This window comes from Equus przewalskii, chromosome 2, assembly GCF_037783145.1.
Source record: "Equus przewalskii isolate Varuska chromosome 2, EquPr2, whole genome shotgun sequence".
NCBI classification, from domain to species: domain Eukaryota; kingdom Metazoa; phylum Chordata; class Mammalia; order Perissodactyla; family Equidae; genus Equus; species Equus przewalskii.
Window position 1 is genome coordinate 108,305,978 of NC_091832.1, and position 14,348 is coordinate 108,320,325.

General features: G+C 39.7%; 1 protein-coding gene and 1 long non-coding RNA gene across 3 annotated transcripts in view; one reads left to right on the top strand and one right to left on the bottom strand.

Annotated features, from left to right (window-relative positions):
- Positions 1-14,348, top strand: part of LOC139081828 (uncharacterized) — an 86,642-nt gene that overhangs the window by 19,737 nt on the left and 52,557 nt on the right. The gene's annotated exons all lie outside the window — the stretch shown is intronic.
- The window catches only part of SYNPO2 (synaptopodin 2), a 160,714-nt gene continuing 147,983 nt past the window's right edge, over positions 1,618-14,348 (bottom strand). The window contains exon 5 of one of the 2 annotated variants that reach the window (XM_070609230.1): positions 1,618-5,258. In XM_070609230.1, the coding sequence (XP_070465331.1) occupies positions 4,716-5,258 (543 nt within the window). In that variant the 3' untranslated portion in view covers positions 1,618-4,715. The remainder of the gene's footprint in view (positions 5,259-14,348) is intronic. The other variant, XM_070609231.1, reaches the window with a different exon arrangement.

Consider the following 14,348-nt stretch of genomic DNA (forward strand, 5'->3'; position numbering starts at 1 on the left):
TGAAGAAAGACTAAGCAGGATCCTACCTTTACTTCTGAATGTTCACAGTCGTGTAGACAGGATTCTTCAAGGGGAGTTAGGGCTTAAATAAGATGGTGTTTTTGCCTACATGGACCCCATATAATTTATTTTGTAATTTAAGGTAAACCTCACACTCACGCAAATCATCATGGTGAGGCAGTCCTACTTAATAAAGCCTTTTCAGACCCTCAAGAAGGAAACAAATCTTGAAATTCTGAAGAGGTGAAGGAAGTTTTTATGTCTTGAGGGGAAGTGGGAGTGGAGGAAGGCATATGAAAAGTCACGGAGAAAGAAAGTACCATATAGCAAATCTTCGCTACAACTTTAGAGAGTAAAAAAATAGAGCAAGATGCGTTGCGGGCATTTCGTCTTTAAGTGCTCTTCGTAAAATGACTTGCTTTTTTATAGGGGGGATTGCCAGATCCTTTCTAGAAATATATTATAAAAATAGCTGGGGATTCTGGATTTCTAGAAATCTAGAAATCTAAAATCACATTTTATAAGGCTGTAAATAATGAAATGCCCCTTTGTGAAAAATATTGCCCTATTAGATTTGAGAAGTCACAGGTCTTGTTATTTTCCAAAGCCACTGAGAAAAAAGGAGTACAATGTACTAAATATTTCTGGTATTATGTGGACTACGGAAACACTGGCTATTCTTGAAGCATCTCTGTCGCTGTCTTCGTGCCGACAAGCCAGGGAAGTGAACTCTCCTTGCCTCAGCTGTCGGTTGGCTCCAGGCGGAGATAACACTGCCTGCCTCTTAGTATGTTTTGAAATTTATAATCTGCTAAGCGCTAGGAACTCCTCAGAGAAAAGGGTGCTTTTTCTACAGCACGAGCATCTTGAGACAGGGTAGTGCGACTATCTCTTAGGTCATTTTCATCTTTATAACAGTTCTCATTTTTGAAGGTTTCAAGTGATGGCCCTTTAAAAATTATTTTTTACCAGAATGCCAAAAATAGCCATTTTATTCAGAATTTACAAAGAAAAAAAGTGCCAAAAAGCTGTGCTGCACGATACCAATCAAGCCAGGAGCTCACACTTCAGCTGAAAGTTTTCATATTATGTAGAAAGAGGCAAAGTCATTTAAAAAAATTTTACTTAAATATGCTTTATTATAATGAAGACTTCAGTTTAACAGAGGTCAGTTTCGGGCAGCCTAAAGAGGACAAGTCACCAGAAGTACTGGAATGACAAACATAGTAGATTGTCTGAGTGAGTCCTGAGTAGTTTTAGAAATTCAACCAACATATTATCAAGTCATATTACCATTGGCTATGTTTGTGCTTAGGACTGATTCTCAATATACTATAAGGGAAAGAATTAATAAAAATAATATGAAAATATGTTTGGATCCTAAACTTTTTAACTTACATGTGAAATTGATCATATTTTTAGGTAAGTTTTTTCTAAAGTTTTTAAATGTTATAGTCAAAATGTTGCCATCAGCATGAAATTCTTTGATACGTCTGGAGGCTTCTATTATAGAAACTAAAATTAAAAAATATGTAGTAGATAAGATTAAACATTCTTTGGGGTGAAGACTAATTCAAAACAATGCTTTTATAAGGAAAAACGAAAAGGCTCTTTAAGTTCATTTTCAGGTTACTTTTTATTACTAGTACAATTTTGACTTTCAGTATGCATCTTTCAAATACAGTCTTTTGGGGTAAACACAGGTGAAAATGTCAATCTAATTAGCAGGAGAACATAGTCTTTCTTTGGTAGAAAAGTGTGGACAGGGTAGATACTTCTACTTTGACTAGAAATCAAGTGTGAAAACCTATTTTCTCTTAAAAAACAAGCATTTCTATAATTCTTCTCTAATTAGAATAACTGAGCCTCTTTGATATAATTTTTTACTCTAAGCTTCAGTTTGTTAATACATATATATGCGTGAGTCCTAATAGGGTGGCCCTTCCAATGTGAATAATGGTGCCAAAACATAAAAGAGACATAAAGATAAATGGACTAGAGTCTGTGCATTTATAAAACTCAAAATACTACACAAAATTTAAATCATCTTAATAATGGACACTTCACACACATGCAATAATATGATATTTCAACTCAAGATGTAGGAAAGGTGCCAAATTAGTGTCCCTGTGACTGGCATACTGTACTTCTAGAGAATCCTTTTTAATCCATGGTAAACCAGGAACTCTTTCTACCTGTGTGGTCGCTACTAGTACAAATATGTCCTACAACCCATGTGGTCCATATTTACAAAGCAACAGCTCCTCTTGAAAAAGGCTAGTATTTGGAATATGAGACCAACTCATTTTATTTTTGTGAGAACAATAGTTATCTAGATGTGGGATGACCCATAGGAATCAGAGCTCAGAGTGGCATGTCCTGTCTCAAATATTAGCTTGAATGTGAGTGATCTAACTTTACTCCTCAAATAAATGAGAGAGAAATACCCACAGCACATTTTGTGATGAGTTGACAATGGCAGCTTTGCTTTGCAGAATTATACCTGCAAGCATGACCTCTTGAAACATCAATTTCTAACAAAAATATGAGACATTCGTTTCCTTCTGAGTGAAAAATGTACAACTTTTCTGCCCTAGCTTGTCTTTTTCTTGCTGTCTAGAATAAATTCAGGTAGCTTAGTACAAATAATAATTTTGATCTAGTACATGCAAAGAGTGAGATGGCTGTTTTATAATAATATTTATGTTTAGAATAGCCTGCTTCTCTCTATTTTGAGTCTAGTGAAAGTTTTAGTGAATAATATAATGTATATCAACTTCTGGGATTGTAGTGTATCAAATCCTAGGAGTAATGGAAATCACTTCTAGTGTTTATAACAGAAAGCAACGAAATAGGATCTGATTCTATCAGGCTAAGTATTTTCTGCCAAATCCCCCATATCTTGAAACATTGACATCTGGGATGATTCAACTACCATAACAAAGTTTGAAGGAAAGAAATTTTTTATGTGAGGGATTCCTGAGAATTTGCCGACAGACTAATAATATACCAGGTATTATTTTTTAAGATTTCACAGAAACCCTCAGGAGTCAATAATCACATCTTATAATTTGAGAGAATTAACACTATATCAATTTAAGATAATTTAACAATGTAACTTTAGAGAGTTACATTGTTTTTCTTTTCTTCATAAGTAAACAATTAGTATCTAGTTGGGTCTATCAATAATAGAACTTACTGTGATTTCTTCAAATTTTTATTCTTTTCTTCCAAAATAAGGGATCACTTGTACCCTGGAAATTTTTTTAGGTTTTATTCTGTGAAAGACACCATCATAATGATAAATTCAAGAGTTAAAAAGTAAAACAAAGCGAAATAATTATATTTAAAAACCTAAGAAAGCTTTGCATACTCATGATGTTTTCATTTTAAAATAGTCTCAATACTTACTTATGATGTAAAATACTTTGAATTTCCTTGTGTTTAATACTCTGTAGGCATGGCAGGAAGGAGCAGGTGTTTGACTGATTGTCTTATGGTCCTGCTAACAAGGCCAGGGTCATGGAATTTACCAAGCAGCTGTTTGACTTCCTTTGAACATCCCAATGATGACTTTTGAAAGAAGCACGGGTTGTTGCAGAGGCATCTGTGGCGTGTTTTGTATAACTGAATTAATGGTCATGACCTACAGGTGCACAACAACACACACATCCATCTACCACTTCCTTAAATCCATTAATAGTTTCTTCCTTCACATCAATCCTCACTCCATGTAACACATAGCACAAAATCTGCCGCCCGGCAATTCTTTTCGGACCTTTACTGACACACGTAGTGACACCAATGACCTAATCCACTCCTAAACTTAATCTGATATTTATATGATGACCAACAAAAGTGAAAAATGTATCAAAAGCCATTCCACTAATGCAAGAATCTCAGAATCTCAGAGCTGTTAAAGATATAAGAGATTAGATAATCTGATCTTCTCATTTGACAAATGAGGACACCTGAATCCAGTCTATTCCTGTCTCAGGCTGCTGGCTTTACATAGATTAAAAATAAGTCCTATACCTAAATCTTTCTATTCCCCACACACTACATCATTTACTTCAAAAGTCCTTCTGAAACGTATAATTGTCTTACTCTCAAATATTTCTTTCTTTCTGAGAACACTTATACTGTATTTCAATTCTAAAAAACAAATCTGAATTTTACTAGATTTTAAAAAATATTTCAGAGAAATGTTTAAAACAACACCAAAGAAATCCTTTTTTATATAATTATTATTCACTGGCATTCTCGCTTTGAAAACTTCTCCAATGTTATATTTCTTCCTGTTATTGCTAATGACACTTGGCATATCGTATTTCATTAATTCCTTCCTGGGCTAAGGCACACAGAAGAAAATACTTAATTTCATTTTAATTGAGCACAGTTTAGTTGCCTAGACTACCTCATATTAATGAAATAAATGGAATTAAGATTACGAATTACATATAAGTGCCCGTACATCAAAGTAGAAAATAAATTCTTTCTTCAAAGAAATCCTCTATGGATCAGCAGAAAAGGATGTGATTCACCCTCACGTGTGCATAGACACGCATGCGCACACACACACTCAGATAAGTGACCTACGAGAACAAGCCAAGATCAAAGGTAAATCTAAATCTATTGCAAAAGTCAAAAACCCTTCAAGGGAACGCTTTTAAAAACTATTACTATAGGTAGCACACAATCAGTTCTTCTAACTTTCATGTTTGGCGTCTCCATCCCCTTGGGTGTGGATTATAGTTGCAACTGGCCACTGGAAGACAGTAATCAGATCTGGTCTCCATGGACATTATTTCAGAATCATTTCTGGAAGGCTGCCTATAATATGCATATGACAACTGTGAACCATATTGGGAGTTGGTGGGCATGCTATTATTGGGTAAGGATGCAACATTATACTCCTGCCTTCCAGATGAGCCCGTATTGGCCTTCTGGGTTTGAGGAACATAGGACAGTCTCTTATTCCACTCCTCCGAGGGCCCTGGAAGCACCTTCCTCCGAGCTGCTGAGACCACATTTGCCACAATGGATTCCTGGATGTTTCTGGATCTAAAAGCATCATCCACTAGACCAAGAGGAGAATTTGCTGCTGCTTCCCAAGGAGTTAGTCTCTTGTTGGCTTTCTCTAGCCCATCAGTTGGTTTGCTAGAGTAGCTATAAGCAGGCTGGTATACCCAAGGAGACGTTGTAGAGATGGCAGGTGGAATTGGTCTTCCAGGAAGAGAAAGGGAGCGTCCACTCTCCTAGAAACAATGAAAATGTTAATATATCTCATTCATTTTCATTTATACTGACTGACTGTTATGCCAAAGTATACCTGACACCATTACCAAGTACTGTAAAATTCAAATCCCACAATGCCTAGTTCTAAAGCCAGGACAGGCTGCCTTTACCTGGTGTATTATTAGCCCTGGCATGGGACTGGGCCCTCACTTAGGACCTCCTTGTTACTGTCCTTCTCTGAGCCCATAGCGCCAATTGCTACTACCTCTCTTAGGCATATCCACCATGGCAGGTGTCCTGTCATCACTGGGTGCCACCCTCACTTCCTCTTTGTCTTCCATATATTCATATCTATATCCACAGCCCACCCTCATTCCTCTTTTCCTGGTACAAAATAAAGACAAAATGTATTGATAACTCCAGAAACAGACCATAAGCTACTGGGCTTTGTACTTTTCCCAAGTGACATTTAATCTGTTACCTTTTTTGGTCCATCGAATGTAGCAAAAACAAACAAAAGCTACTTAGATATATTTAATGTTACTGGTGATGGAGTGGATGGCCCTTTTCCTCTCAAATGCTATTTGTGTATTGGGAAGATCCACATAGATCTTCATTTCCTAAGTGTGCTGAATTGTCCATGTCTCTGAAGGAAACGCTCGGGCCGCTTGTTCCATTTGCATTTGCCTCCTTTTCTGTGTACTCCACTCCTATGTCTTTGAGAGTGTGTGTCCCTGCAGCATTCCCTTGTGTATGCTGAATGTTCGGTTTATCTAATATGCACACATATAATTTCTTGAAAGCTCTTGTATTCTCTCCTTTCCCCCCTTCTGTGTTTCCAGGGAGCCTGCAGACTGGTTATCTATAGTACTCTACTCCCCCGCACGTTCCCATCGGCATGAGATTCTCTTAGACAGACTCCTGGAAAAAGTAGCAAATGTACATACACCTAAGGGAAATGATAGGAAAGTACCATAACATGTTTCATGAACAAAATGCATTGCCGTGCTTAAAAATGTGTTCAAATTTCAGAAACGGTTTCAACGGCTTTTCTTTCTTAATCAAGTTCTTAAATGTAAAGTGAATAGCAACATCTAGATTTGGACAAAATATCTCAGATTCAAGGGCTGGCCCTGTGGCCAAGTAGCTGAGTTCACGCACTCTGCTTCAGCGGCCCAGGGTTTCGCTGGTTTGGATCCTGGGTGTGGACCTATACTCCGCTCACCAGGCCATGCTGAGGCAGTGTCCCACATAGCAGAGCCAGAAGGACCTACAACTAGAATATACAATTATGTACTGGGGGGTTTTGGGGAGAAGAAGAAGGAAAAAAAAAGATTGGCAACAGATGTTAGCTCAGGTGCCAATCTTAAAAAAAAAAAAATCTCAGATTTAAATATTTTGTTTTTGTTTTTGCCATTAGGCATACAAAGAAGGTCAGTGGTTCATTCTTGGTTTGAGTATAAAGAATAAGGGGATCAATATAATGGCTCTTGCTTCTCTCTTTTCAATCATTAACACTTTAGTGATAATGGTTGAATCCTAACAAAAACTCATTTTCATTAATCTTCTTCTCTTAATCTAGATCTAATAACAAGTCCTCTTCACTGTATAGTCAGGGAGGGGAAAAAAAAGCCTGACTTTTAGTCACTCTTTAAGGATTAATTTCTATTCCACATTATTTATGCATAGGTTTCATTGATTCATTTAACAAAAAATTTATTGAACATCTAATATTTCCAGGCTCTCTTCTATGAGCTAAAGATACAAAGATGATCCAGACAAAGTCCCCATCCTCAACAAGCACACAATCCAGTACGATTTTTAGCTCTGCAGTCCAAGCTAGCCAATCACAGAAGGTCATTCTAGAGAAGAGAATCTTTACCTATCTTGACAGGACCAATAGGGAGTTTTCTAAACTGTGAGCAATATTAGCATTCAGTAAGATAAGAAGAAATTTAGCTTTTGTCTTCTATAGTACATGTCTGTGTCTCCCCATTGGCCTTATACATGGAAGAAAGAGAACAATATGGGTCTATAGAGTCCTTGGGACAGTTTTCAGCCTCCAGTGGTGTCTACCTTATGTCGTCTTTCATCAGATATAGCACCGCAAGACCTGCTTTAGTCAGGTCTTTAAAACAATATAGACTTGAAGGGATGACAATAAAGAGATCCAAAACGCGACAGAAACAGAGGAGAGGCTCCTGAACGTACACACAGGTGACTAGTGTCATTGGCTAATATCTGGAAAAAGAAATAATTATCAATATATTTGGAAGCACTAAGTACGATGGGAATGCATATACTTCAGTGACAGGACATCTAAAACATAGGATGAAAGAGAGAAATTTATTTTCTGGTCTTTCTCCTACCCACTTAGTTTGGAAATCTTAAAAAGAATGAAAACTTAGAAATTAAAAAGTTCTAAAGCTTATTAAATGATATTCTAATACCAAAGACATCAGGGATTTTTTTTCCGGTGTTATAAACATGAATCCGTTGAATGTGTGGGGAAAGAGTAAAATTTTGAAGTATAATATTGAAAGAGTAAGTCAAGGTTTTCCAAAGAGAAATTTAAAATTGTATTGAAGTTTTAAAAAAACTCATGTAGAATACACATATGCCAAATATAGCAATAGTCCTGGTTGGGAGGGAGAACGCAGTTACCTCAACGAGCAAAATGGCTACTGCTATTCTACGTGTTCTTCAGACTGTCAAACGGGCCTTCATATGCCTTTAAGTGCTAACAATAGAAGATAAATCTACAAATTGTCTTAGGTTAGAGATGCAACTGTGGTATAAAGAAATAGTTCTTTAGGTACATTGTTGTTTCTGCTTGTGCCAAAAATATTGCTGAGCTCCAGTCTCTGCCTGCACCCAAACCCCTAATTTTAACACATTTCTCCAAAGCAATTTCCGCATCTTGTTCCTTGGAGCTGTTTCCTTCTGTCAGTCTCTGTCCAAGCGCTCGTACTCTTCTCTGCTTGGCTGGCTCAATGAAGCCATGTGATATACCCTGAGCCAGAAATGAACCACAGGACCTGAAAATGACAGAGGCGTTTCTTCTCTTTTGGAGTGTGAATGTCTGATGGTAGAATCCTAGCATGACATGGGTTAGATCTGGGTTGTAGTTTCCACCACGGTTGTATTATTATCAAAAGAATTTAAATTTTTGATATGAGAGCACTTAACTGTAACCAATTATGTTCAATTGGCATTGCGTACGACGTATCATCAAATTGCCTCTTTCTCTTTGTCTCCTACTACCCTTTACATTTTTTTAATGAAAGATGTTTTTCCACTGCCACTGGCTGAAGACTTAGCAGGTCCTGTGACGTTCTGCTTCCTTTTAGGAATAGTCCCATGCTCCCCTTAAGTTACCCAAACCACTTTATTACAAAAACGAATATTCCATCCCTTGGAACAACAAATTCCAATCTCAACTTAGAGCTCAATCTCCTCTCCTTTCCAACCTGGGGCCTGTTTCCGGAGGATCACCTTCCTCTGGGGAAGCCATTGTGGTTGGCTTCTTTCCTTCCTCTTCCTCTCCCAGTTGGGTGCTGGCCCCCTGGGGTTAGAGTGCAAGGATGGAGCAGAAAAAGAGCAGAAGGAAGTTTTTGCTGGATTTGGTAGCAGTGTATTCTGGCTTCTCACTCTCAGAGCCAGGTAGGCCCCGAGAAGGAAACTTCCACAGGATATGTGAAGATTCCTATCAATGGGGACAACTTGCCTGCAGTCCTGGATTCATGCCAACTCATTCCTGTTCTAGGAGTTAACTATCACTCATTCTGCACCCCCTCGAAGCTGTCTACCTCCAGCTTGTAGCTACAAGGGTTCGTTTGCACCCTTGAGGAGGCCCCAAGACGACCTCATCCAGCTCTCCCTTGCTCCTGGCCTGCTCTCATCCATGGGGAACACTCACACCATTGCCTTTGGGAGTGTGGCAGCAAACTTCCTGGTTCTTTGCCAAGGCAGTTTGTCAGCCCATCTCTCACCCTCCAGATATCGTGGGAGGGGGTCAGACCCCAATCCACTCTGACCTCCCATCCGTCCTCATGCAGGCACCTCATACCAAATCCTCTAAGAAGCCACTTTGAAACTCTGCTCACAAGGCTGGAGGGCAGGAGGCAGGGGCCTTCTCCTCCACCTGCTCCAAGCACGCATGCCATGACCCGCAGCACTCCAGAATTCCTCCTCACAAAACCCTCTCTCCTTGCCATTCTCTGACCCTCTAACAGCCTGGACTTGACTCAGGGATTCAAGAATTGTGGAAGTGGTTTGCTATTCTTTGAACACACCAGGCACACTCCTGCCTAATATTTTCTTTGTAAGTCTGTATTTTAATCTGGAATCTCACTGCCGTGCACAGCATCTCTTATATCTGAGGGCCCTGGGGAAACTTCCACTATAATATCTTGTTATGCAGCATGATCATTTTCAGTTAAGCACAAAGTTCTTTCTCTTATTTTTATTTTTAAAATGAAATACAGGCTAAAAGAAGAATGGAAAAAATTTTTTTCTACTAATTGATTTCAATAAATTTCTCTAATAACTTCAAATAGTCTTAAGAGTGGAAATCTTATCCCTCACTCTGGCCTCGCTCTAGAGAAGAGGGGGCGGCCATGTTTCCAGGGCATCTCGGTCCATCCTTAGGCTCTAACTTTGGAGAACTTCTTCCTTCCATTGAACCAAACCGCCTCCCGTTACTTCAGCCCAGTGATCCTGATAACACAGAATATAGCTACTTCCGCCTCTATACGGACGTTCCCTCATCTATACCCAGTGGCTTCACCCTCTTTGAACACCTTCACCATCCCGTTGCTAGCCTTCATGTTTCAAAGTAAGGAGAAATAACATTCATGGTGTCCATTCCCTCAAGTTTTCTGCATCTTCTTCCTCCAGTTTAATAGGTAAGGCTGATGCAGACAGAATACCTTGAACTTCTTAAGTAGATGTACCTATGTAAACACCAAAAGCCAACACAAGAAGACATCACTCAAACTGAGGGGCCGTGTCATCTGGCATAGTTAATATTCAGCCTGTGTGTATTTAGAGCACTGCGTCTCTAAGTGTTGAGCCCATGAGAGTACATGCCGGTCATTAGCTGGTCCAATGTGATGCACGCAGCAAAGGCTGCAAAGATTCCCACTGAACTCACGAATCTCCTGGTGTTCTATATTCCCACCAAAAGGCTAAACACGAAGGCGGCATTTTCCCAGCTCTGCCTTTCACAACAGCCAACACCAATAGGTTCCTTACTGTGTGCCAAGCGGTGGATGCTAACTGTTTTACATGGAGGATTGCATTTCATCCTCGTAACAACCCCATGAAGTAGGCACTATCACCATCCCTATTTTCCAGGTGAGACTTCAGGAGGGTAAGTAACTCTCCCAAGGGTAAAAAGCTAATAAGTGCTGGAGTGGGGGGTGGAACCCAGGTAGTCTCATACCAGAGTTCTTAATCGAATATTGCACTATACTTGCAATGAAATTGTTTTGAGGAAACATCTTTTTGAAAGAAGATTCACATCTAAGCAAACTAAATGGAATGAGATCTTAGAAATTTTGGAAAGGGTAACTTTGTGATTAAATTTGAGTTAATTAATACTGGCATCTGGCCATTTGTCACAAGAACAAGTAGGCGCCAGTGTATCCATCACGTTTAGATACACTTCCTCCAAATGAAGGAGAGACACAGCGCGCTCTGCACGCAGGTCAGCGAAAGGCTCAGAGGAGCTGGGGGCCTTTCTCAGCTTCACAGAAACCATCTTTTCATGTCATTTAAATGTTGATTTATCCACATAGCTGTTAATGAAGCAACTTAGCTTCCTTGTTAAACTATCTGGTAACCAATTTAACTGGCAGGAAACACTTGACAGTTAAAAAGGAAGTATAGTCTGAGGCTTACCCAGCACAAAGAAGTGAATTCTAAAGCAATGCAAATAACCCCAGAAACCAAAGAAGTTTAATGTGACAAATGTTTTGAAGTTCAGACTATTTCATACCGTAAACCCTGAAAGCTAAAAAATTCTCTCGGCCGAAAATCCTGCTTACGTATGCAGAGTAGAGAAAGTGTCTCCTACTGACAAATGTTATTTCACCTCCTTTGACTCCTTTCTCTCTTAAACACATGATCAGTAAATACTCATCACAAACATACTTTATCATAAGCAGATTGCAATAAAAGCAACAGGAATAAATGGCATTTCTTTTGCCTTTTTAATCATTAACTAGAATTTGTAAAAAGCAGAAGTCCATGAAGGAGCACACAAATAGAAAAAAGCACCAAGCTTTCCCCACTTTCCCTTTGGCTCGGGTCAGTCTTTAGCCTCTGTGGACTCCTCCCCATCGCTTACACTCCACACCTGACCTGCCAGCACTGACTTTAAAATACACCCAGCATCCCACCATTTCTCACCACCTCCGCCGGTACCATCCTAGGCTAAACCATCATGATCTCTTGCCTGGATTATTGCTAGAGTCTCCTAGTCAGTTTCCCAGGTTCCACCCTTGCTCCTTTAGTCTGTTCTCAATATGGCAGCTGAAATTATCCTGTTAAAACCTAAGTCAGATTATGTCACTTAGTCCTCTGTTCATGGCTTTTCACTTTCAAAAAAGGAAAATCAAAGTCCTTTTATTGACCAGAAGGCCTGTAAAATCTGCTGGCTCCACCGCTCCTTACATCTCTGATTTCATCTCCTCATGCTCGCTCCCTCTCACTTGATCCAGCCACACTGGCCCCTTTGCTGGTCTTTGAACACACCAGGCCCATGCGTGCCTCAGGACCTTTATACCTGCTGATCCTTCTGACCTTTATACCTGCTGGTACTCCAGACATCAGTGTGACTCCTACTCCATTTCCTTCAGGCCTTACTCAAGTATCATAGGATCACTATTTGGCTATTCTCTCTCTCTCAAAATTCCCTATCCCTCTTCCCTGCTTCATTTCTCCTGTTTTATCTAACATAATAAATGTTTTATTTAATTATTGTCTATCTGCTTCTTCCCACTAGAACTTAGCTCCCTCTAGGAGTAAGGCTTATCATTTTATTCATTGACATCTCTAGCCCTAGAACAGTGTCTGGCAAGTACACACTTAGTAAGTATTTATTGACTGAATAAATGATAATTTCTATATCTGACTGCCATAACCAGGAAATTTGGTTAGCTTTACCAAAGTTTTTGGTCATGTCCTAAGATGTAGCCCTTCTCATTTGTCAGTTACATGTGGTGAGGGACTCATGCAAATAGGCTCATGTCCTCTACCCCCAACATGCGCACACTAATATACATGCCAAGCCATGTTTGGCAAGACAGATAGGATTAATCAATGTTTACAAGTGAATCAATTTTTCTAAAGAAGCAAAAGTTTTTAACATACAAGTAAATGATTTGCATTTAGGTCAGTGGGAGTGTGAGGGTTTTAAACAGCTTTGATTCCTCAAATGAGAAGAGTCTTAGAAGATTATGAATGAATCCTAAGGACAGCCTAAAATATATTTGCAAGATTTAAAAATAAAGACCTAGGGGGCCGCCCCCGTGGCTGAGTGGTTACGTTCGGTTGCTCCACTGCGGCAGCCCAGGGTTCTGCCAGTTTGGATCCTGGGCGTGGACCTGGTACCGCTCATCAGGCCACGTTAGGCAGCGTTCCACGTGCCACAACTGGAAGGACCTGCAACTAAGATATACAACTATGTCCCTGGGGGATTTGGGGAGATAAAGCAGGGGAAAAAAAAAATAGATTGGCAACAGTTGTTAGCTCAGGTGCCAATCTTTAAAAAAATAAAAAAATAAAAATAAAGACCTAGGAAGAAAAAGATAATGGAAATTGGGATTAGTTAGAGCTGGAGAAGAGAAAGCTGAACGTTGACTTCCAAGTTACCATGAGATTCAAGCAGGTGGAGGAAATGCATTTTCTACGACCTCATCTCTTAGGGGCACTTCCAGCTCTAATAAATCTTCAGTTATAATTTTCCTCACAAGGGGAAGCAGGTCAACGTCGGAAGAAATTTCTCCATAAAGACAAAGAATTCCTTTATCTAGAGATCATTAAATATAGGACAAATGCTCCTTTGAGATGACTTAGATGCAATCAAGCTTGAAGTCAGGGGGATAAGGAGAATTTTAAGGTCATTTTTGTTCTAATCTCCTAATAAAACAGTCTCTATTTCACATTCCCTGAGACCTGACTTCTTAAAGTGAAACTTAAAGTTTCTTCCACCAAGTGGAGTTTTGGAAATTCTATTGTAGCACTCTCATATCTAAAAAATGGAGGAGAGTGTCCATTTCTTTAGACAGAAATCTACAGTATTGGTCTGCTCGCCAAGAATACTGCAGAGAACCAGGACTAAAAAGCCGTATTATTGCATAGAAAAGCAGCCAGGCAACCATACATTCCTTAAATGTTCCATGAATGCAATCAACATGTTAGACATCAAAAGAAGAGAGATCACCTTGTAGCTAGAACTTGGCTCTGTGCCACTGACCATTCATCTTAATTCTTTTTAGATCAACTCTTAGATTAAATTTTTGGCTCTAAAACAGTAGATTTTTTTTTTTTAAGTTTTATTTTATGTTTAAAGGAAATCCCTTTGTGAGAGAGGGCAAAGGTTGTGAATGACAATGGAAGCCAGCATGATATATTGGAAGGAATGTGAACTTGGACATCACACTGACCCTGGAGTCCTGCCCTTGCCTCTTGTTACCCATATTACTCAAGCTCTCCTAGCCTTACTTTCCCTGGTTGTATAATGGTAATAATGCTATCGTTTCAAGAATATAGGTAGAGGAGACATCGCGTTTATAAATGAAGGGCGCAGGGCACAACAAATGGGGATTATTCTTGTTGTGAGAAAAGTCTGTGAGCCCTTAAAAGCTGTCAGAGACCTGGCAGAACCTTTTGTTCAAGAGGCAACTGCAGAGGCAGGCGGCCGACCAGGATAAAAATAGGAGGGAGCCTTGCCTTTGAAGTGGCATTAGCGCCGCACGCCTCAGATAGTGCTGCGCCAGCCACTGCCTCCCTCCCGCCACCAGCACGCGGGCAGCAGGGCTAGCCAGAAACACCGCCGCTGACCGCATCCGCCTGCCAGCTCTGGGTGGGCCAAAATACAGACT